Source organism: Pimephales promelas, chromosome 13, assembly GCF_988280905.1.
Source record: "Pimephales promelas chromosome 13, fPimPro1.hap1.1, whole genome shotgun sequence".
In the NCBI taxonomy this organism is placed as follows: Eukaryota; Metazoa; Chordata; class Actinopteri; order Cypriniformes; family Leuciscidae; genus Pimephales; species Pimephales promelas.
This window is the reverse complement of record NC_142781.1, coordinates 35,828,788-35,851,741: the sequence shown is the minus strand read 5'-3', so window position 1 is coordinate 35,851,741 and position 22,954 is coordinate 35,828,788. Positions and strand designations below refer to the sequence as shown.

Below are 22,954 nucleotides of genomic sequence, written 5' to 3'. Positions count from 1 at the left end.
GCTGGAGACAGAACTGCCGTAAAATCAAGCCGTGTTTAAAGGTGTCCGTCGAGAAGCGGCTGGTGTTCGAGTGTGTGTGTGTGTGTGTGTGTGTGTGTGAGGATCTTCACCTGCTCCTGCTGATCTAACCCTCCTCACACATGATTGATTGACATATTTTCCAGGATGCACTTTTTATTGGCACATCGTTCAGAGTCGTGGATGGATTGAGTGTGTGTGTGTGTGTGTTTGCTGGCTCTGTTCTCGCACCACTATCAGATGAACGTGAACTTTGACCCTGCTGGATTATTATTATTAGTTGAACTGCTTCCTGTAGATCTGTTACGTGTGAGTAATGGTCTGATACATGATGAAACGCAGCATGAGAGGCTCAGGGTGACGGCGTGAAGGAGAATGAAGCCGAATGAGAGTTATAAAGGATTCAGGAAATGAAACACCAGCGACTTCATTGGGACTCGATATATGGTTGAAAAAAGAACAATTTATGCAATTGGCAGCTGTCTTTATTGATTGATTCATTTGTTTGTTTATTTATTTTTAGTAGTTTTCATTCAGTCGTTTGTCCATTCATTCTTTCATTTATTTTTAGTTATTTTTTTTACTTATTTATCATTTATTCATTCATTCATTCTTATTTATTATTTATTTAGTTATTTTATTTAGTTTTTTGTAGTTTTATTCATTCATTCATTTTTATTAAGTTATTTTCATTCATTCGTTCTTAGTTATTCATTATTTTTATTTATTTGCTATCTATTTATTCATTTTATTTATTTAGTCATTTACAAATTTTTGTTTACTTATTTTGTCATTTATCTTATTATTTATTTATTATTAATTTATTCATTAATTTTTATTTTTAGTATTCATTCATTTATTTATTTAGTCATTTATTCCTTTTTATTTATTTGGTCATTTATTCATTTTATTTATTTAGTCATTTAATTATTAATTAATATTTATTTATTTATTTATTTATTTATTTATTCATTTTTTTATATTCATTCATTTTTTCCCTGTTTTGTCTACTTCTTTTTTCATTATTTTTATTTATTTATCATTCATTCATTCATTCTTATTTATTATTTATTTAGTGATTTTTATTTAGTTATTTTTAGAGTTTTATTCATTCATTAATTAATTTTTATTTAGTTATTTTCATTCATTCGTTCTTAGTTATTCATTATTTTATTTATTTACTATCTGTTTACTCATTTTTATTTATTTAGTCATTTACACATTTTTATTTACTTATTTTGTCATTTATCTCATTATTTATTTGTTTATTCATTTATACATTCACTAATTTTATTTATTTATTCATTTAATTATTAATTAATATTATTTATTTATTAATTCATTTCTATTTCTTTGTTTAATATTCATTCATTTTTTCTACTTCTACTAATAAATTTCACGTTTAACTCAATGCACTTCTTTTCGCACTTCCTCTCTGTTTCTGAGTGAAAATGGTTTCAGAGTGAATCGTGTGTCAGTGATCTAGTGTACGGTGACGCTGGCTTTCCGTATTCGACGTTTACGAGCGCTAAATACATCAGTCCTTCTGGCTTTAATCAGGGTTTCAGGGTTTTGGTTCACCAGTTGCTTCTCTATATTCTCCATTGTATTAGACTCATCCTTATTCAATCCCAAATGAGGATTAATTGTATATTTCCAGCAGATAACCTTGCAGTGCTCCCCTTGTGAGGCCATTAGTCTGAGCGAGCTCATTTGTGTGTGTGTGTGTGTGTGTGGGGCGATGGGTTTTTGTGATTAAATTATGTCTGTCGTGTGTGTGATCCGAGAGGGTCTGCGGGCGAACGGCGAGTCCTTGTGTGTAAAAGAGCTCATTGAAAAACACACCAGAGCACTGTTGGCATCTGCAAACAAAGACTCCCTCAGAGACACTTGATCATCAGAGAGTCCAGAAACACGCATGTGCAGATCTGCAGGAGTCACGGCTGAAATCACGTGACCAAACTCGCTCGTGTTGAGCTTCGGCTGTCAAATACAGGGATCATGCCATTCAACATCAGTTTTTGGTTCCCTAAAGAACCGTTCTGTGCTCAGTTCTCAAGAGAAGGGTGAAGTGTGTTTGTGCAGCATCAGTCAAACCGTCGGCCGTGAGTGCTGAGATGCCGTGTCGTGGAGACCCTCACAGACGCATGAAGGGAACTCTAATTGGAGCGACTCTGAAGTGTTTGGCCCGCATTTAACCTTCATTCGTTCACAACATTCCCAGCGTTCAGCATCTCAAAGCCTCACGCTGGATCCCGGCGGGCATGGATAATTGCTGGACACTCAAACCAATGACACGTCAGGTCTGGAGACTCTGCGTCGTTAATGTTTGCTCGTGTCACTGCTGATGAAGCTCATAATTAAGAGGAGTGAACCGTCATGAAGGTGCCGCCATCTCTGATCACTTTACTGATGCTCTCTACACTCAAATCATGCTAACAGTTATTAACTCCTACACTGGCACATATAGTGGATGGATAAACTGTGTTTTTGAAAGAAGTCTCTTCTGCTCACCAAGACTCGTGCGTTTATGATTGTGTAATATTATTCCAGTGTAAAACATCTGTTTTCTATGTGAATATACAGTAAAGTGTCATCAGTAGTGATCAGTAATGCTGATAAATTCAGCTTTGATCACAGGAATAAATGACACTTTACTGTATATTCACAGATTTACACTCTTAGAAGAAATGGGTCCATCCCCCGCTTCATATATGGAACTCCAAAATGGTTCTATATACTGTAGAACCATTTTTTTTTTGGTAAAAGGTTCTATTGGCCAAGTATGGAACCCCAGGGTTCTACTGTAAAAAATGATGGTGATTTTAACAGTAAAAGACTGTAAAAGACAGCGACTTCATTGGGACTCGATATATGGTTGAAAAAAGTACAATTTATGTAATTGGCAGCTGTCTTTATTGATTGATTCATTTGTTTGTTTGTTTATTTTTAGTAGTTTTCATTCAGTCGTCATTTAGTCAGTTGTTTATTCATTCTTTCATTTATTTTTAGTTATTTTTTTACTTATTTATTTATCATTTATTCATTCATTCATTCTTATTTATTATTTATTTAGTTATTTTTATTTAGTTTTTTGTAGAGTTATATTCATTCATTCATTCATTTTTATTTAGTTATTTTCATTCATTTGTTCTTAGTTATTCATTATTTTTATTTATTTACTATCTATTTATTCATTTTATTTATTTAGTCATTTACAAATTTTTGTTTATTTATTTTTGTCATTTATCTTATTTTTTATTTATTATTAATTTATTCATTAATTTTTATTTTTAGTATTCATTCATTTATTTATTTAGTCATTTATTCCTTTTTATTTATTTAGTCATTTATTCATTCATTCGTTTTATTTATTTAGTCATTTAATTATTAATTAATATTTATTTATTTATTTATTCATTAATTTTTTCCCTGTTTTGTCTACTTCTTTTTTCATTATTTTTATTTATTTATTTATCATTCATTCATTCTTATTTATTATTTATTTAGTTATTTTTAGAATTTTATTTATTCATTAATTCAGTTTTAATCATGTTGGCCAAGTATGGAACCCCAGGGTTCTACTGTAAAAAATGATGGTGATTTTAACAGTAAAAGACTGTAAAAATGCTACAGTGAAAAACTGTTAATTACCAGAACCTTTCCTTACTATATACGGTAAATAACTGTGATAGATCTTATGGTAAATTTCATGTAATTTTACTGTAAAATACTGTTTTTAAAGTGAAAATGAACAATTCGTCGTATAATTTACAGGGAAAAAACGTAAATTGACATTCCCACAATTCCCTGCATGAGTGACACTCCACACTTGATGCATTTTTGTTGAAATAACTTGTTTCTTCATAGTTTGCTTTGTCTTTTTTTAATCAGTTAGGTACATTAGGGTTTTATGTGACATTTAATTAATGTTTATTGCCTTTTTAAATTTCATGTGTGTTACCGTGACGGTGTTTAATGTTTGAGTGAATGACACTGTGCCGCTTCTATATGTTAATATAAAGTTTCTTGTGGAAGATGTGATGAGTTTCCATATATCATGTGACTCTTATTACTGCTGTGATTGATGGATGTCAGTTTATTACAATGGTATAAAACATATATTAACACTTCAAATGGTCAATAATTTAACATTATATCAGATAATTAAATACGGTTTATTTCCGTAAATTTTAAGTTAAGCCTATAAAACCTTATTACCGTAAATTCTTGCTACCGTATTTTATACGGTAAATTTATGGCCGGTATTTTACCGTAAATTTAACACATTTTTTTTTACAGTGAGAACCCAGAGGAACCCTTTTTTTAAAGAGTGTATAGAACCTTTTAGGGGTTCCAAATATGTAGCGCTGATGGAACCTTTTAAAGTTCTATATAGAACCTTTTCTTCTAAGAGTGTACACTGGAACAATGTTTCACTATTTTTAGAGTATTTTTGATCAGATAAACGAAGCTTTGGTGAGCAGAAGAGGCTGTGATGATGAGTTATGAATTATGGAGTGATTTGATGTAAAAGAAAGCCCATGGACAGCAGAGCAGAAGAGTGATGTGATGTTGGACGGGATGAGGGACCGTAGCGAGTCTCTCTGGGTGTTGTTGGCGTTTGGCAGTGGATTTGGTCTCGGGTTCGAAGCATTAGCGCTTCTCTCACACTGACAGGCCCCTGTAGACGCCCTTGAGTTTCATTATGGACCGGTGTGTGTCGTCATAAATCATACGTGTGCAGACGGGCTGTGATATATTGACCCGCTCCGTGTGATCAGAGCCGAATTATCCTCCAGAAGCCCGTTCGCTCGGACACTGAATCATTCTGTCTCCGGTATCAGTGAATCTGCTCTGAACAAACACACGCTTCAGAAACCAGCTCAAACACCCCACCGTAAATCAAGAAAACACTCTTTACCCGTGAACATGATCTGCGGTCCAACAGCATTCACTGAAGAAGAGGATCTGTCATGCAGATCACGCAATACTTACGGTTAAACATAAACCCTTACAATTAACTTAAAGATAAAGTTCATTTATTAGTGATGGGCAAAGATTTATTGTGATAAACACAAACTATATTATGTAAACACAAACATTTATTGTGTATGCGATTAACAGCACTAATACTCTCAAAACTCACAATTTTGCATCTTATGTCAATTTCTTTTGTTTTAGATATTTAAAAAAATATATATATATCACACACATTTTATATCACAAACCCTTACAATTAACTTAAAGATAAAGTTCATTTATTAGTGATGGGCAAAGATTTATCATGATCAATCACATACAAAGTAAAAGTTTGTGTTTACATAATATATGTGTGAAAAATGTGTAAAAATTTATTATTTTGTATATATAAATATACACACATGCATATATATTTAAGAAATATTTGCATGTATATGTACAGTATATATTATTTATTTACACATTATATTACAAATATAAATATTTGTATACATATTTATATATATAAAATAATTATACACACACACACACACACTCACATATATTATGTAAACACAAACTTTTATTGTGGATGCGATTAACAACACCAATACTCTCAAACTTACGATTTTGTCAATTTCTTTTATTTTAGATATTTTTACTTTTTTTTATCACAGACATTTTTCTAAAGATACATTGTTGCATTCAAATTAAAATATTACAAAAAAAAAAGTGTATTTTTTCTGATGGAATATGTTTGAATAAGGCTTACAATTAAAAATACTTATTAAACTAAGTTACTGTGTTAAATTCAACATTTACTCATACAATCATTATCAAATCAGAAGACAGATTTGATTTGTTCAATCAGAACACCAGATTAGAATGTAGTCATTTATCTTGTCAGTGTGTTTGTTTTAACAAGAGAAATAGTCGACTTTCACTAATAACACAAAATAGTTAACACACATACCAATACATCCATATGAAGACGTTGTTCTGCAGGTTCGTCGTCGTCTTTATCGACTCGCTCGCTCTGACTGGAATATGTTCGGCTTGATGGACAAGTCTTCTGTTGTTGACATTTTATTAACGTGTGATTAAAAATGTTCTTTGAAGGTATTGTATATAATCGTATATCTCTAATCAAACTACAGTAATGGCCGAACGCGGGGTAAACTCATGGACCTGGAGAGCGGGCGGGGTGTGACACATCTCCTTTTTATTTAAAGGGGCCGCTTTGAAACGGGTCGCTCACAGACGCACATCAGAAAAGGGGCCTGTGGAGCTATAATAATGAGGAATTCAGACCCAAGCATTGCAGTTATGCTTTATATAGACCACAAATGTATGATTTATAAGTAAAAATGAATGATTTAAAAGCATGATATGTACCCTTTGATGATTAACGAACAGACCATTCAATATTTTTATCCCTAAAAGGCTCTTTTTTGTATCATTCACTCCTGAAACGCCTCCACTGTATCTCGAGTTTCTCCCGGGAACGAATACGTCACAATATTCCTCATTATAATTAATACGCAGAATAAAGGGGCGGGGCCTGGTTGAGTTAGTTAGTAGTGTGTTAAACTGGCGGTTATGGAAAGGGGCGGGGCATTTCCCAAACACGCTCGACCAATCACAACACACTGCTCCAGTCGACCAATCAGAGCACAATGTGCTTTTCAGGAGGAGGGGCTTCATAGAGACAGGAAGTGAACAGAGCGTTACTGACAGACTGGGATGAGAGGAGCCGCAACAATGGAGAATATGAGGAGAATAATCAACATTCAAGCAGGAAAACCTGTTCTAGGAGAGCATAAAATGGCCTCTTTAGTATAGATATATATATGTGTGTGTGTGTGTGTGTGTGTGTGTGTGTGGACTGGATTTTCTTTGCAAGAAATGATTTTGAATGTTTCTGTTTTGTGAGAGCGCTCCTGCAATCATCGTTTGACCCTCATGTGAAGCCCGTCGCTTTACGGCGGAGGAAATTGTTGCCGCATCATTTATGAAATGACTTTCTCTCGCTGGAGGTCAAAGGTCACGTGGAGCTCAGACGTTACACAACCAAGCACGCCATGTTTGGCCGTTTCCCTTTTTCTTTTCTCCTTTATTCGTCTCTGTCGGCCGTTCGTCCTCAATTTCATGCTCTCGTGATCCGCTCATAGTTTCACACACTTCCCGTCAGTTCGCTTCTGGAGAACGATCCGTTTCAGTCACCCGATTCACTCTCAGAGCAGTTTTATATCTTTAAAACTGCATAAATCACAAAAATATTACGCAAAAATACAAATAGATGACAAAAAACGAAATATTTTATAAATATTATATACTGCACAATGCAAATATTTTAGTGAGCAATGTTCTGGGATAAAGGTTTCTCATTGGGATTGATATTGTTCAGGTTTTCATCCAGCGCACGATTGATTAGTGTGTGTGTGTGTGTGTGTGTGTGTGTGTGTGTGTGGCCCTTTATGTTTGTTGTTAGTCAGAGATTGACAGTATAATTGCTTCTGTTGTAACTCAGAAGCGCAGGACTGAAGACAGATGTGGAGATGAGCAGTAATCGATGGTCTAAATATCACACACACACACACACACACACACACACACACACACGTTTAACACAAGTCTAGAACCCCGAAGCCCTTTACACGAGGAGAGATTCGCAGACGGTGTCCTGCAGTCGTTCTCGCAGAGCAATTACTCGCTTTGTGAGGATTAATTATTTCTCCATAGATGTAATTATGCAATCCCACCTTTGCTGTTCCTCGATCCTGTTTTCCGTGTTCCCCAAACACAACAGTGGAAACAACAAAGTGCCTTAATGACACTGTTAATCCCGTTACTGTCTCTTTAATCAGCACTTCGTGTGAAGCGTTGCGTTTGATCACCATCACACTCGGTCCTAATTGAACTCTTGTCAGGGCTGAACTCGTCACTTGATTAATTGTGACTTTTCTGGCTTTAATTGATGGAGGATGAAGGAGGAGAGCCGATGTTCTCCACGGGCCAGAGAGGATCATGGGATTGCGCCAGGTCTCGGCAATATTGCAACAATAGCTTTTTAAGATTATATTGTTTATGCATATCCATATTCACCTGCATTCTTTAACATAAAGATTCCAACGATGCCACAGAAGAACCAGTTTTGGTTCCCAAAGAAAACTGTTCAGAGATGAGATCTAAAAAAGAACCTTTGTTTTAGTCAGAAGATCTTTTTAGTAATCTAAAGAACCCTTACACCTACTTAAAGAACCTTTTGAGGTTTCATGGATGTTAAAGGTTCTTCGTGGAACCATCAATGCCAATACAGTACGTTTTTTTGGTTTAACGTTCTCCATAGAACCATTAATGTCAGTAAAGAGCCTTTTTGGATTCATGGAGGTTTAAGGTTCTTCATAGAACCATCAATGCCAATACAGAACCTTTTTTTGTTTCATGGACGTTAAAGGTTCTTCATGGATCCATCAATGCCAATACAGAACCTTTTTTTGGTTTCATGGATGTTTAACGTTCTCCATGGAACCATTGTCAGTAAAGAACCTTTTTTTTGTTTCATGGATGTTAAAGGTTCTTTGTGGAACCATTAATGTTAATAAAGAGCCTTTTTGGGTTCATGGAGGTTTAACGTTCTCTATGGAACCAATAATGTCAGTAAAGAACCTTTTTTTGTTTCATGGATGTTAAGGGTTCTTTGTGGATCCATCAATGGCGAAAAATGACCTCTTTTTGTTTCATGGATGTTTAACGTTCTCCATAGAACCATTAATGTCAATAAAGAACCTTTTTTTGTTTCATGGATGTTAAGGGTTCTTTGTGGATCCATCAATGGCGAAAAATGACCTCTTTTTGTTTCATGGATGTTTAACGTTCTCCATAGAACCATTAATGTCAATAAAGAACCTTTTTTTGTTTCATGGATGTTAAGGGTTCTTTGTGGATCCATCAATGGCGAAAAATGACCTCTTTTTGTTTCATGGATGTTTAACGTTCTCCATAGAACCATTAATGTCAATAAAGAACCTTTTTTGGTTTCAAGGTTCTTCATAGAGCCATCAATGCCAATACAGAACCTTTTTTTATTATTTTTTATTATTAAACCTTTATTTAACGAGGGAAATAGTCACATTGAGATAAATATCTCATTTACAAGTGAGCCCTGGCCAAAATAGCAGCACACAATATACATAAATACATAAAACATAATACACAACACGAACATGTACAAAAATAATACAAAATTAAATGTTAAGAGCAAGTGCAGACAGATTTGAATGGTTTTGTTGACATTTTTTTTGGTTTTGTTGACATTTAAAGTTCTTCATGGAACCACTGATGCCAATAAAAAAAATCATTATTTGTACGATTGTTTGAAGTGTGCAACTATTATTTAAACAGAACAGTCATTATTCCAGAGCAGAATTATTAGTTAGCTTAGAAACTGTAACTCCATATGGATTCATATGAACCGAAATGCTTCATTTCCACATTGATTTACTTACATATTTTCTTGAGAAATGCAAGTAAAGGCAAACATGGCGTGCTTTAATGTCAAAAGTCATTTAGAACATTTTTTTTTTCTAGTCTGAGCTCACAGAAAAATCATAACTTGTACAAATTGTGATGAAAAGTTTCATTCTGAAGTAGAAGACTCATAATTGCAATAATACATGATATGAATCAGTAAAAAGTGAATTAATCCTAGATCCATCCATTGGATGATGTTATTTAGTCATTTTTATTTAAAGCAGCACTAAGTAAGATTTTTTACATTAAAATAATGTCTCAGTGGTTCATTGAGTGGTAACAGGGTGAAAGGCACTTCTGGATCCTGTATCTGCTATAACCACGCTGTGTAAGATTGCCAGATCGGGTCGCGTTTCTGTAGTTCTAATGAGAGAAAACTACAAATTTTACTTACATCAAGCGTTACAATAGTCTTTATTTTGTTTTTCATTCGTTTCTGATGTTGTAATACATCATACTTTCATGAAATCATGCAACATACTCTAGCTTGTCTGTGGACATCGAGTGTGTGTGTGTGACGGTAGGATAAATTATTAACGACAGCTGTAATGGACAATTCCACTTCCAACCTGTAGGGCGACCGCAGAGGAAAAGTTACTTGGTGTTGCTTTAAAACGCACTAAAATAATGCGTTTTAATCTTAAAAAATTTAAATATGAATATGCTTTGTTATTTTGGGCGATTTATTCACATGCACTTAAATAATGATTATATAAATAAATAAAATAAATAAATTCATGATTTGAATCAAACTCGTCACAGATGGATCATTAAAGTAATGTATTTAAAAATCTTAATTAGCATATGATTGTGATATTCAGTGTGTTCTGATTTGCCAGCATCATTGTAAATATATTGTATATACTGTATACATAAATAGGTCAACATGGATTATCCCGCAGAAAGTGAAAATGCAGAAAATAAAGATCTTTATTCTGTCTTGTTTTCCACTTTATGATTTTTCATCATTTTTGACATGTATTTTCCCGTTCTCCGCTTCTCGTCAGTAGATGGTCGTTCCTCCTCTTCCTCAGTGATGTTTGACGGATGCTCTCCCGTCGAGACTCCTCGCTCGCTCTGTGATTTACAGTGGTTTAGCATGCGTTCTCCTGGCACACACACACACACACACACACACACACATCTTCCCATGATGACAGACGCACTGGAGAACGCTGAGGCCTGAACTCATCATTCAGGAGAAACGGCTCCATTCCCGTCTCCGAATCCCCAGTCCGTTCCTGCTCCGGTGCTCATATCTGACTCTCATCTCTTATTACAATATCTGTCATTTGTTGGCAGAAATAAATGAATATGATAGATGCCGTACAGTGTGAGAATAAAAGTTGTAAATAATAGGAATGTGGATAACACAGATTATTGATCATGGATGAATTTCATAATCAAAGTTCATATTTTAATTTTACTATTTAATTATATTAATGACTGAATTTATGTTCAATTTTAATTTAATATATTTGTTACATTTAAAATGTAATATATGTAATATATATATATTGAGTGAGTGTGTGAGAGAGAGAGAGTTTGAGTGAGTGAGTGACAGAGAGTGAGTGAGTGAGTGAGCGAGCGAGCGTGTTAGTGAGAGAGAGAGTGAGTGAGTGAGTGAGGGAGTGAGTGAGTGAGTCAGTCAGTGAGTGAGGGAGTGAGTGAGTGAGTCAGTGAGTGAGTGAGTGAGTGAGTGAGTGAGTCAGTCAGTGAGTGAGTGAGTGAGTGTTTGAGTGAGTCAGTGAGTGAGTGAGTGAGGGAGTGATTCAGTGAGTGAGTGAGTGAGTGAGTCAGTGAGTGAGTGAGTGAGGGAGTGAGTGACAGAGAGTGAGTGTTTGAGTAAGTGAGTGAGTGAGTGAGGGAGTCAGTGAGTGATTGAGTGAGTCAGTCAGTGAGTAAGTGAGTCAGTGAGTGAGTGAGTGAGTGAGTGAGTCAGTGAGTGAGTGAGTGAGTGAGTCAGTGAGTGAGTGAGTCAGTGAGTGAGTGAGTCAGTGAGTGAGTGAGTCAGTGAGTGAGGGAGTGAGTGAGTGAGTGAGTGAGTGAGTGAGTCAGTGAGTGAGTGAGTCAGTGAGTGAGTGAGTCAGTGAGTGAGTGAGTCAGTGAGTGAGTGAGTCAGTGAGTGAGTGAGTCAGTGAGTGAGGGAGTGAGTGAGTGAGTGAGTGAGTGAGTGAGTGAGTCAGTGAGTGAGTGAGTCAGTGAGTGAGTGAGTGAGTGAGTGAGTCAGTGAGTGAGTGAGTCAGTGAGTGAGTGAGTGAGTGAGTGAGTCAGTGAGTGAGTGAGTGAGGGAGTGAGTGAGTGAGTGAGTGTGTGAGTGAGTCAGTGAGTGAGTGAGTCAGTGAGTGAGTGAGTGAGTGAGTGAGTCAGTGAGTGAGTGAGTCAGTGAGTGAGTGAGTCAGTGAGTGAGTGAGTGAGTGAGTCAGTGAGTGAGTGAGTGAGTCAGTGAGTGAGTGAGTGAGTGAGTGAGTCAGTGAGTGAGTGAGTCAGTGAGTGAGTGAGTGAGTCAGTGAGTGAGTGAGTGAGTCAGTGAGTGAGGGAGTGAGTGAGTGAGTCAGTGAGTGAGGGAGTGAGTCAGTGAGTGAGTCAGTGAGTGAGGGAGTGAGTCAGTGAGTGAGTCAGTGAGTGATTCAGTGAGTGAGTCAGTGAGTGAGTGAGTGAGTCAGTGAGTGAGTCAGTGAGTGAGGGAGTGAGTCAGTGAGTGAGTGAGTGAGTCAGTGAGTGAGGGAGTGAGTGAGAGAGTGAGAGTGTGTGTGTGTGTCTTTTTAAAATGTGTCTTCCTGCTACACAAATTGCTTCTTAAACAGTTTCTTTCCCTTCAAACTTGCCGCGCTGCAACGAACCTGTAAGAGTTTGTTTATAAGCTGAAGCATATTTGTGTCATGAATATGAACTGGTGTGTGTGTGTGTGTGTGTGTGTGTGTGTGTGTGTGTGTGAAGTTCTCTGACTGAGCCTGTTCCCTGTGTCCTGCTCGTCCCGTAATGATCCTCGTCCCGCTGCACAGAGATCGTTTCCCTAAGCGACAGGGATTGTGGATCTGCGGGTCCGGATAAGAGCCGGATAAGAGCCGGATTGGCTGAGTGTGGGTCATAACTGTCCAGCGATGGTCTGAAGTAAAGTGTGTGTGTGTGTGAGTGACGCTCTTATCAACGAGGCCAGCGCTGAAGAACTGACGGGTTTGAGGACTTAATCTGAACCTCCCTGATCTATAACCTCAGAACGAGCCTCAGCGGGCCGATCGGGACCAAACACACACACACACATACACACACACACACTTCATTACACTGTATCGCACACAGAGAGAATCGGTCTTAGTCTAGCAATGTTCTTTAAATGATCAAATGCAGCATTACACGCATGCGCTTTAAAATTAAAATCAGAGTCAAAGATAACCACTTTACTTGGGTTTAATCCCAGAATATTTAGTTTCGGGATTCATTTTTCTCTCTGTTCTTTTGATCCGATTATCAAAACTTGTGTTTTATCTTGACTGAGTTGTAAGAACTTTTGAGACATCTATTTATGTCTTGAATGCAATTTGCAAGTAAATCAATTTGCCCTGCAGATACGGCCACATATAACGGTGTATCATCTGTATAATGATGAAAAGAGATCCTATCTCCTGATGATATGTATATATAGATTAAAAAGTAGTGGTCCTAAAACTCCACCTCATAATGTTCAGACATGCTATTATTGATAGATCTGCAGATGGTCTACCGCTAAGATATGATAAAAACCATTTAAAACGGTTTGAGATAGGCCAACATACTCACGTAGTCTATTTAATAGAGTCTGGAGATCCACTGTATCGAACGCAGCGCTCAAGACCAGCAGAACCAGAACTGAAGGTCAATTTCTATCTAAGTCTATTCTTATGTCTTTTACTACTTTAATAAGAGCGGGCTCTGTGCTATGATGTTTTCTGAAACCCAAATGAAACATCTCCAATTTAATGTGTGTTTAAGAATATACTTGACTGATTAAAAACTATTTTCTCTAATGTTTTACTCAAAACTATAATTGCTAGGAGCTAAAATATCTGAATTCCTTTTTTTTGTATGGTTTCACTAGAGCCAATTTAAAGGAGTAGTTCACTTTTAAAAAAAAACTTTAGCTGATAATTTACTCGCCCCCGTGTCATCCAAGATGTCCATGTCTTTCTTTCTTCAGTCGAAAAGAAATGAAGGTTTTTGATGAAAACATTCCAGGATTTTCTCCATATAATGGACTTCAATGGGGACCAAACGGTTCAAGGTCCAAAAGAGAGTTTCAGTGCAAACTGTTCAAAGGGCTTTAAATGATTCCAGACGATGAATAAGGGTCTTATCAAGCGAAACGATCGCTCATTTAATAAATAAATAACAAAGTTTAAGTTTTATAAGCTCAAATGCTTGCCTTGCTTTGTTCTGTGTGACTCTCCTGTTCGAACTCTTTTTCCTTGTCAATTCGTTCATTTCGTTCATTGAATGAACCAAATCACACAAAAAAAGATTTGTTCGTTTTGATAAATTAGTTCGTATAGGAGAGTCACACAGGCAAGGCGAGCATTTGTGCTTATAAAACTTAAACTTTTTATGTTTTATTAGCTCAAATGGACGTGAGACGTGACATTCGACAAGCAGTTTGGAGAATGGCTAGATGGGTTATAATATTATATAATTTTATGTAATATATTATATAACTTTTTTTATCTCTTTCATTTAATTTGTAAATTTTATTCTCACTAAACTCACTAAACTGAACTTTCACTAAATCTGAACATGAAAAATAACGCTGTTGTTTACAGTCAATCATAACTTTATTATATTTATCGGTTTAATGTGAATTGGTTAATGTTAGTTTTATCATGTTAGTTGTAGGTCTGGTTGAGATCATTTTTTCATGTTTTTGAGCCTCTTTTGCTCAGCAAAGCTCAGAATTACAGTAAAAAAAAATATTATTCTAATGTAAATCATCAGTTCTCTATGTGAATATACAGTAAAGTGTAATTTATTCCTGAATTGATCATCATTACTCTAGTCTTCAGTGTCACATGATCCTCCACAAATCACTCTAATATGAGGATCTGATGATCAACACACATTTATGATTATTATAAGTGATGAAAACAGATGTGCTGACTCATATTTGTGTATACTGTATGTTTCGCACAGATAAATATACTTTTTCAATAGGTCACAGCCTAATATATGCTGAGAGATAAATTAATTTAAAAAACAAAAAATTCAATTACCAATGACCTTTTCCCATAACCGAAGCTCCGTGCAACAAAACAATATCAGTCCACATCTTGTTCTGTGTGTTTTTTTCTCCGTGTTCAAACGTAAATGTCATCCACCCGTAAACAAATGAAAGTCTCTTTATAAATCACCGTCTCTAACAGGAGATCTGTTCTCCTCCGCTGTGTTTCCCGCAGGAGCTTCGCTTATTGTGTTTCACAGATGATTTCTGTCTCGTCCGAATCCCCAGAGACAAAGAAATCCGAGAAATTACCAGCGTTTGACGGCACGACACCCAGAGCCAGCGCGCTTTAATGGCTTCATAATGCCACGCAACAAAGAACATCAGGAAAACACTGATTTGAATCGAGCGCGACTGAAAGTGAACTTTAACAAAAGACGTGATCGTTGAAATCTCTTTGAGAGAGGCTCCTGGTAATTAAAATGTAAATTGCAGGTGTTGCTTTAGCTAAAGTAATAGATGAACACGGACGCTTTTATACGCAGTTTCGCATTACAAATGAAAATAAAGCACTTCAGCATTCCCTGTCGAACCTGTCGCTTTCATTCTGGAAAAAGGAAAGTTGCTGACAGAACTATAATCATCCGCTTATGTAGACGCTGCGTTATAACATCTCCTTTTGGTGAACAGCCTCAGCGTTCAGTATTTCTGGCCATGACGTGTACGTTACTCTTCTAGATAACGGACTCTTCCCATCGTTCTCCTGCAAGCGCAGTGTCTGATTGTGTGATTTAACTTACTATACGTCTGTGTGTTATTTGTATTTCAGTGTGAAAATGAATTTTTAACAGAGTTATCTGTCATGAGTTGGTTGGATGCTGTTGGTTAACATGAAGTATTAGTAGGAAGACAAACGTGTTCTGCTTCAGATTAGCATCAAAAAAGGCCCAAAATTCTTCAGAAGGATAAAACCTAATGCCTCTGGACAGTCTATTACACAAGTAAAGTGAAGAGATCAGTGTAGAGTTCAGTGTAGAGTTCAGTGAAGAGTTCAGTGTAGAGTTCAGTGTAGAGATCAGTTTAGAGATCAGTGTAGAGATCATTGTAGAGTTCAGTGCAGAGATCAGTGTAGAGATCAGTGTAGAGATCAGTGTAGAGATCATTGTAGAGTTCAGTGTAGAGTTCAGTGCAGAGATCAGTGTAGAGTTCAGTGTAGAGTTCATTGTAGAGTTCAGTGTAGAGATCAGTGTAGAGTTCAGTGCAGAGATCAGTGTAGAGTTCAGTGTAGAGTTCAGTGCAGAGATCAGTGTAGAGTTCAGTGCAGAGATCAGTGTAGAGTTCAGTGTAGAGTTCAGTGTAGAGTTCAGTGCAGAGATCAGTGTAGAGATCAGTGTAGAGTTCAGTGCAGAGATCAGTGTAGAGTTCAGTGTAGAGTTCAGTGTAGATATCAGTGTAGAGTTCAGTGCAGAGATCAGTGTAGAGTTCAGTGTAGAGATCATTGTAGAGTTCAGTGCAGAGATCAGTGTAGAGATCAGTGTAGAGATCAGTGTAGAGATCAGTGTAGAGATCAGTGTAGAGTTCAGTGTAGAGATCAGTGTAGAGTTCAGTGTAGAGTTCAGTGTAGAGATCAGTGTAGAGATCAGTGTAGAGATCAGTGTAGAGTTCAGTGTAGAGTTCAGTGTAGAGATCAGTGTAGAGTTCAGTGTAGAGTTCAGTGTAGAGATCAGTGTAGAGATCAGTGTAGAGATCAGTGTAGAGATCATTGTAGAGTTCATTGTAGAGATCAGTGTAGAGATCAGTGTAGAGATCAGTGTAGAGTTCAGTGTAGAGATCAGTGTAGAGATCAGTGTAGAGATCAGTGTAGAGATCATTGTAGAGTTCAGTGTAGAGTTCAGTGTAGAGTTCAGTGCAGAGATCAGTGTAGAGTTCAGTGTAGAGTTCAGTGTGCAGTTCGGTGTGGAGTTCGGTGTAGAGTTCGGTGTAGAGTTCAGTGTAGAGTTGAGTGTAGAGATCAGTGTAGAGTTTAGTGTAGAGTTCAGTGTAGAGTTCAGTGTAGAGTTCAGTGTAGAGTTCAGTGTAGAGTTCAGTGTAGAGTTCAGTGCAGAGATCAGTGTAGAGTTCAGTGTAGAGTTCAGTGTGCAGTTCGGTGTGGAGTTCGGTGTAGAGTTCGGTGTAGAGTTCAGTGTAGAGTTCAGTGTAGAGTTCAGTGTAGAGTTCAGTGTAGAGTTCAGTGTAGAGTTCAGTGCAGAGTTCAGTGTAGAGTTCAGTGTAGAGTTCAGTGTAGAGTTCAGTGTAGAGTTCAGTGCAGAGATCAGTGTAGAGTTCAGTGTAGAGTTCAGTGTAGAGTTCAGTGTAGAGTTCAGTGTGCAGTTCGGTGTGGAGTTCGGTGTAGAGTTCAGTGTAGAGTTGAGTGTAGAGATCAGTGTAGAGTTTAGTGTAGAGTTCAGTGTAGATTTCAGTGTAGAGATCAGTGTAGAGATCAGTGTGGAGTTGGGACTCACTCGTGGGATGATGTGTTTGTTTAGTGTCCCGTCGCTGATGCATCTCTGAGCGTTTAGACTTCTGATCTTTTCTCACATGATTAAAGTTTAAAAGCTGAATGTTTGTTCAAATATTTAGTATGCAAACATCTCGATCCAACAATCTCAAATAAGAGAGACGTTCCTGAAATGAAATTTAATTGGGACAAATTTTGAGTTTTTTTTTTCCAGTTTCTCAGCAGCAATTTATGTAAAATGTAATCACAATAAGCTGAAACATTAGTGTGTGTGTGTGATTGAGTGAGTGAGTGAGTGTGTGTGTGTGTGAGTGAGTCATTGAGTGTGTGTGTGTGTCAGTGATGTGGTGGAGTTGTCTGTAGTAATAGTGAGTTTGTGTTGACTGGTCTGTTCCTCCATCAGTGTGAAGGTAAGCGTGTGCGCTGCTGAAAACGACACGTTAAGCCCTCGAGACGTCACGTTTCTGTTCCCGCATAAATATCTGGATAAACAATCCTCTGTTTCTGCTTGATATGTAAATGATGAACGAGGCAGAGTGTGTGTGGCAAACATCAAACGTCGATTACACTCTAAACGCATGAAAGAGAAGCAGCAGCTTCTGCTCTAATGAGTTTCTCACTCTTTAAAGCAGTCGGATCAAATGCCAGAGAACATCCTCAGACTCGAGTGTGTACTCCACTGCAATCTGACGACTGCACATCTGCAAACATGTTACTTTGTTTTCTACATTTATTTTATATCATTTTATTTATTTAGTTTTATTTTTATTTAATTTTTTATATTTATTTATTGTAATTTGTATTGTATTTTTAATTTTTTTAATTTACTTATATTAAAGAGCACCTATCATGGATTTTTGAAAATGCCTGTTCATGTAGTGTGGAATATAGCTCTAAGCGAATGAAAACATCTTTTTTTACTTTTATAAACGGCAACTTTAACTGCTTTTACTTTTAACTTGCTATATGTTGTGAACTTTAACTAGCTAACAATACGAGCACTGGTGCAACAATAGTGAAGAGTGACTGTGTGTGTTCTCCACAGCGCCACCTACAGTCCGCATCGTGCACTCGGGTCACGCGTGTAACGTGGAGGAGGAGCGCTACTCTGAGCGGGTTTACACCATCCGAGAGGGGGAGACACTCGAGCTGTCCTGCCTGGTCACCGGACACCCCCGGCCACAGGTGAGGCCACAACCAGAACCACAACCAGAACCGGCACCAGAACCACAACTAGAACCACAATTAGAACCAAAACCACAACTAGAACCACAACCAGAACACACAACCACAACCAGAACCACAACCAGAACCAGAATCACAACTAGAACCACAACCAGAACACACAACCACAACCAGAACGAGAACCAAAACCACAACCAGAACCAGAATCACAACTAGAACCACAACCAGAACACACAACCACAACCAGAACGAGAACCAAAACCAGAACCAAAACCAGAACCAGAATCACAACTAGAACCAGAACCAGAACACACAACCACAACCAGAACCACAACCAGAACCAGAATCACAACTAGAACCACAACCAGAACACACAACCACAACCAGAACGAGAACCAAAACCACAACCAGAACCAGAATCACAACTAGAACCACAACCAGAACACACAACCACAACCAGAACGAGAACCAAAACCACAACCAGAACCAGAATCACAACTAGAACCACAACCAGAACACACAACCACAACCAGAACGAGAACCAAAACCAGAACCAAAACCAGAACCAGAATCACAACTAGAACCACAACCAGAACCACAACCAGAACCACAACTAGAACCACAACTAGAACCACAACCAGCACCAGAACGAGAACCAAAACCAGAACCACAACCAGAACACACAACCAGAAGCAAAACCACAACCAGAACTAGAACCAGAACCACAACTAGAACAAGAACCAGAACCACAACTGGAACAAGAACCAGAACCACAACCAGAACCACAACTAGAACCACAACTAGAACCAGAACCAGAACCACAACTAGAATAAGAACCACAATAAGACACAATTTACACACACACACCAATAACTTGTATGGAAGACAGTATTCTTGTAATTTTGACTATTCTCAAAATATTACAAAATATTCCCAAAAATATTTTAACATTAAGGCCTGTTCACATCGGGGTGAATTTTGCGCGCGTTATTCACCGTCGTTTAACGCCTCGTGACTAAACCAATGTGAGTGTTCACACCGACGAGTAAAACGCCACGCGTAAAAGCGTCATTTTTAAAAAACGCCTCGGGTTCGTTTTTTAGTTTGACGCACCACGTCAAAACTATCCGACCAAAGAGATTGGCGCTTTTGCTCACATGTTTGGAGCTTCTGAAGATACAGTAAAACACAACGCTTTATTCTGCGCATCAATTATTATAATGAGGAATATTGTGCCGTGTTCGTTCTCGGATCTCAGAACGTTTTTATGATTGTGTTGGATTCTCTCCAAATGGACTGATTTATTTCATACGTTTTTGCAATAAATGCAGAGACATGCAAGTCCAATTAATCCAAAAAATTAAATTGCATGCAAAAGTTTTATTTTGCCACAGCTATAAATATGAATTTTGCCTTTTTTTCTCAATATTTGACTTTTTTTTAAAAAGGGTCTAAAATGATCTTTTGCTAATGGCTGTAGAATTGTAGCGGCCATTAAAATGACTTTACAGCCAAACAGGTTATTTTCCTGATTAAAATATCGTTAGCCTGTTGCCCTGCGCACTGATGTCATCAGAGTCTCTCGCTGGAGCGCGGATCATAAACTCTGATTTCTCTGCTCGACAGTGTTTGAACACACACACACACACACGCACACACGCACACACACTGTTATGTTTCAGTTCCTCAAATGCTGCCAGCCACAAACCAGTTTTATTTATCACTCAGCGAGAGCCAGAAGCCAGATGAGATTGGCGGTGTCGAGTGTGTGTTCTGGACAGCAGCCGGCTGAGTGTGTGTGTGTGTGTGTGTGTGTGTGTGTGTGAGAGATGTGCGTCACACACTGATATCCAGAGGTGTGTGTCGCAGATGTTCATCATGTGTTCTGCTGAACGGCTGCTCTTCACAGAAAAGGGTTCGAGAGGTCAGATATTACAGCAGTTTATTCCCTGATCCACATTTATTTTATTTACTTACTTTATTTATTTACTTTACAGTTTGTAGTTTGTATTTTCATATTTATTCATTTATTTAATGCATTTACTGTTTGTATGAATGTATGTATTTTTGTTTTTATTTGTTACTCTATGTGTCTATCATCTATCCATTCTTCCATCCTTCCATCCATCCATCCATCCATTCATCTCTTCATCCATCCATCCATCTATCCATCCATCTCTTCATCCATCTCTTCATCCATCCATCTCTTCATCCATCCATCTCTTCATCCATCCATCAATGCATCCATCCATCCATATCTTCATCCATCCATTTATCCATCCATCCATCCATCCATCCATCCATCCATATCTTCATCCATCCATTTATCCATCCATCCATCCATCCATATCTTCATCCATCCATCCATCTTCTTCTATCTTCTATCTCATCCATCCATCCATTTGTTATTTCATAACTTTGCAACAGTCAAGTGTAGTTGTTGAAGAAATGTGAATATTACCAATTTGTACATTAATTATGATAACTTCATTAGTGAAAGCAGCAGGCGTTCATTTCTCCAGCTTGATCTTTTACAGAAATCCCTCTTTCCTCAAACATTTATTTACGTTGTGCTTTATTTCGAAGCGGCTTTAAACAGGAGGTTGTTTTGCATCGAGCTCAATTTGCTGGATCGGATAAATGAAATGTTGTTTATCGGTGTCTTGGGGATTGACTCTGCCCATTCACCCTAATTAATATTTAATTCGCTTTTGATCAATACACAGCCCATTCATTGGTCCACTCCAGCGTAGCGCAGTCACACAGCCGGTATTGATCCCTATATTTCAGATGGAAAGGTGAAGCCCATTGAGTTAGTGAGACACACCGGCCACGATTCTTCTCGCATGTGTGACACTCCGACGCTTAATTAAAACTTTTAAACGGGGGAGATCAAACATTCCTGGTGTCTCCTTTGAAATCGGATCATTAAGATGTCTGCTCCGGTCCAGCCACGGGCAGGTTTCGGGATTGATGCTCCGGATCTGGGAACAACAGGAGATTCTCACTCGCTGAGAGAAACCTTTGATATATGAAACCAGACGAAGCACCTGAGAACAGATCATTATTGAGGCCGTAATAAGGACAGCATCTCATTAATATCCCTCTTCTGCAGTGTTTCTGAAACTAAAACTAAAGTAAAAACTAAACAATTAAAGATGTAGTTTCAGGCTCTCCTAGAACAGGTTCTCCTGCTCGAATGTTGATTATTCTCCTCTTATACCATGGTCTGGGTGAATAGTCGATTCTGATTGGCTGCAGGGTGTCCGTTAAAAAGTGATAGAGGACACCTAGTAAAGTAGTTCTGGTGAAACTGCCTGTTTACCATTCGAAATGAATAAATAAATGCGCTGCCTACAACGGCTGTGAGTAACCATAGCAACAGGCAGTCACATGCTCTATCATCTAACGTTAGATACAACAATGAGCGACTTCGTGCTATTTCTTTTAACATTTATGGAGAATATGGCAACTTTGACGACTGGTATGCTGCTGAAGAAAGAAAAAATGTAAATAAAACGGAGAAAATTACACCGCTGCTGCTCTGCTCCATTGATTGAACTCTATTGGTAACGACGTAACTTGCGACCATAGTTGGATAACGATGCTTTCGGGAAACGCACCCCTGAATGAGACCCTGCGGGAGTTTTACGCAGCTGTCCAGACAACCAAGGCAGGAGAAGGCTGAACGTTACAGCGTTTCAAGCCTAATGAGCCTGAGGCAAATGACCCTCTCTTTGATCTGATTAATTTATTGCCCTCTATAACGTTAAGCGCAAATCGCTGGAGATCAGAGCTAATTGTTTTTTTTATTGTTGTTTGATTAATTGTTTTATGTGTAATAAAAAAAAAAAACTATGCCTACCTTTGTGTTTCATGAAAAAAAAAAAATGCATTTGTGAACCTGAAGGGATACGAGCTAAGCGGACTATATCTCCGGTTGCTAAATAAACAGTCAGGCAGGCAAGGCAAGTTATTATTTGTAAAAACTAGATTTAGCCTAATTAAAATATAAACTAATGTTTTATTTGGCAAGTGACCATGGTATAAGCGGGTTAATGCCCTCCGAGGTGTCCATTGTCAGGTTTTAATGGACTTCGGCGGAGGCAACCGTCCTCCGCTGCGCGTCGGCCGGTTTACGCCTCGCCGTCGTCCATTAAAACCTGACAATGGACACCTCGTCGGGCATTAACCCTTACATATTCTCCATTGTTGCGGCTCCTCTCTTCCCAGTCTGTCAGTAACGCTCTGCTATCCATCCATCCATCTCTTCATCCACCCATCCATCCATCTCTTCATCCATCCATCCATCCATTCTTTCATCCATCCATTCATCCATCCATCCATCCATCTCTTCATCCATCCACCCACCCATCCATCCATCTCTTCATCCATCCATCCATCCATTCTTTCATCCATCCATCCATCCATCCATCCATCTCTTCATCCATCCATCTCTTCATCCATCTCTTCATCCATCCATCTCTTCATCCATCTATCTCTTCATCCATCCACCCACCCATCCATCCATCTCTTCATCCATCCATCCATCTATCTCTTCATCCATCCAC

General features: G+C 37.9%; 1 protein-coding gene across 4 annotated transcripts in view; it reads left to right on the top strand.

Moving 5' to 3' along the window:
- Positions 1 to 22,954, top strand: part of LOC120492054 (MAM domain-containing glycosylphosphatidylinositol anchor protein 2) — a 133,748-nt gene that overhangs the window by 9,813 nt on the left and 100,981 nt on the right. For all 4 annotated transcript variants that reach the window (XM_089118986.1, XM_089118988.1, XM_089118985.1 and 1 more), the window contains exon 2: positions 18,244 to 18,383. In XM_089118986.1, the coding sequence (XP_088975112.1) occupies positions 18,244 to 18,383 (140 nt within the window). The remainder of the gene's footprint in view (positions 1 to 18,243; positions 18,384 to 22,954) is intronic.